This window comes from Octopus bimaculoides, chromosome 28 (assembly GCF_001194135.2).
Source record: "Octopus bimaculoides isolate UCB-OBI-ISO-001 chromosome 28, ASM119413v2, whole genome shotgun sequence".
Classification (NCBI taxonomy): Eukaryota; Metazoa; Mollusca; class Cephalopoda; order Octopoda; family Octopodidae; genus Octopus; species Octopus bimaculoides.
Window position 1 is genome coordinate 18,297,953 of NC_069008.1, and position 616 is coordinate 18,298,568.

The window sequence follows — 616 nt, forward strand, 5'->3', positions numbered from 1 at the left end:
AACGTCACCGCCGCTACCCGCCGCCGCCGACTTCTTCTCCCCCAGGATATTCATCTTCTCCGGATTCAAGACACCACCACCACCGCCACCACCAGGAACAGTAGCAGCAGCAAGAGGAGGAGGAGGAGGAGGGGTGGAGGAGGAAGTTGGGAGTGTCGAGATTTCCGGAGAAAATACATTGTCGTCGTTCATGTCGCAGTCGTCATCGTCATCATTGTCGACGTCCTCGTCGTGTCGTTCTCCTTTCCTACTGGTGACCACCACCTCATCGCCGTCCATCTCCTCCGATGTCACCGAACCAGAACATCTGTAGCTGTCCACCACCATTTCGCTGTCCTCCGATGTCGTCGAAGAGCCTTTCAGTGGCGATCGGCCGTTGTCATCGTCTCCTCTCTTCAGCACCGCTCCACCACTTCGTCGCAGTTGCATCAGTCTGACTGCTTTCAGTTCAACACAGGCCATACTACGCACACACACACACACACTACCTTCTCTGATGATGTGACGCGGGATCAAATCCGAGTTACGTCCAGTCTTCTAAAAATTCACCAATCACCTGAAATATATAAAAAAACATAATTTGTCAGTTGATTGCAACGTCAAGAAGTTGTTGTTG

The 616-nt window shown here is 51.9% G+C and overlaps 1 protein-coding gene across 1 annotated transcript in view; it reads right to left on the bottom strand.

The window, feature by feature from the left end:
• LOC106873411 (uncharacterized) overlaps positions 1 to 616 on the bottom strand; it is a 52,645-nt gene that overhangs the window by 34,465 nt on the left and 17,564 nt on the right. The window contains exon 2 of the mRNA XM_014920766.2: positions 4 to 556. Within this exon, the coding sequence (XP_014776252.1) occupies positions 4 to 462 (459 nt within the window). The 5' untranslated portion in view covers positions 463 to 556. The remainder of the gene's footprint in view (positions 1 to 3; positions 557 to 616) is intronic.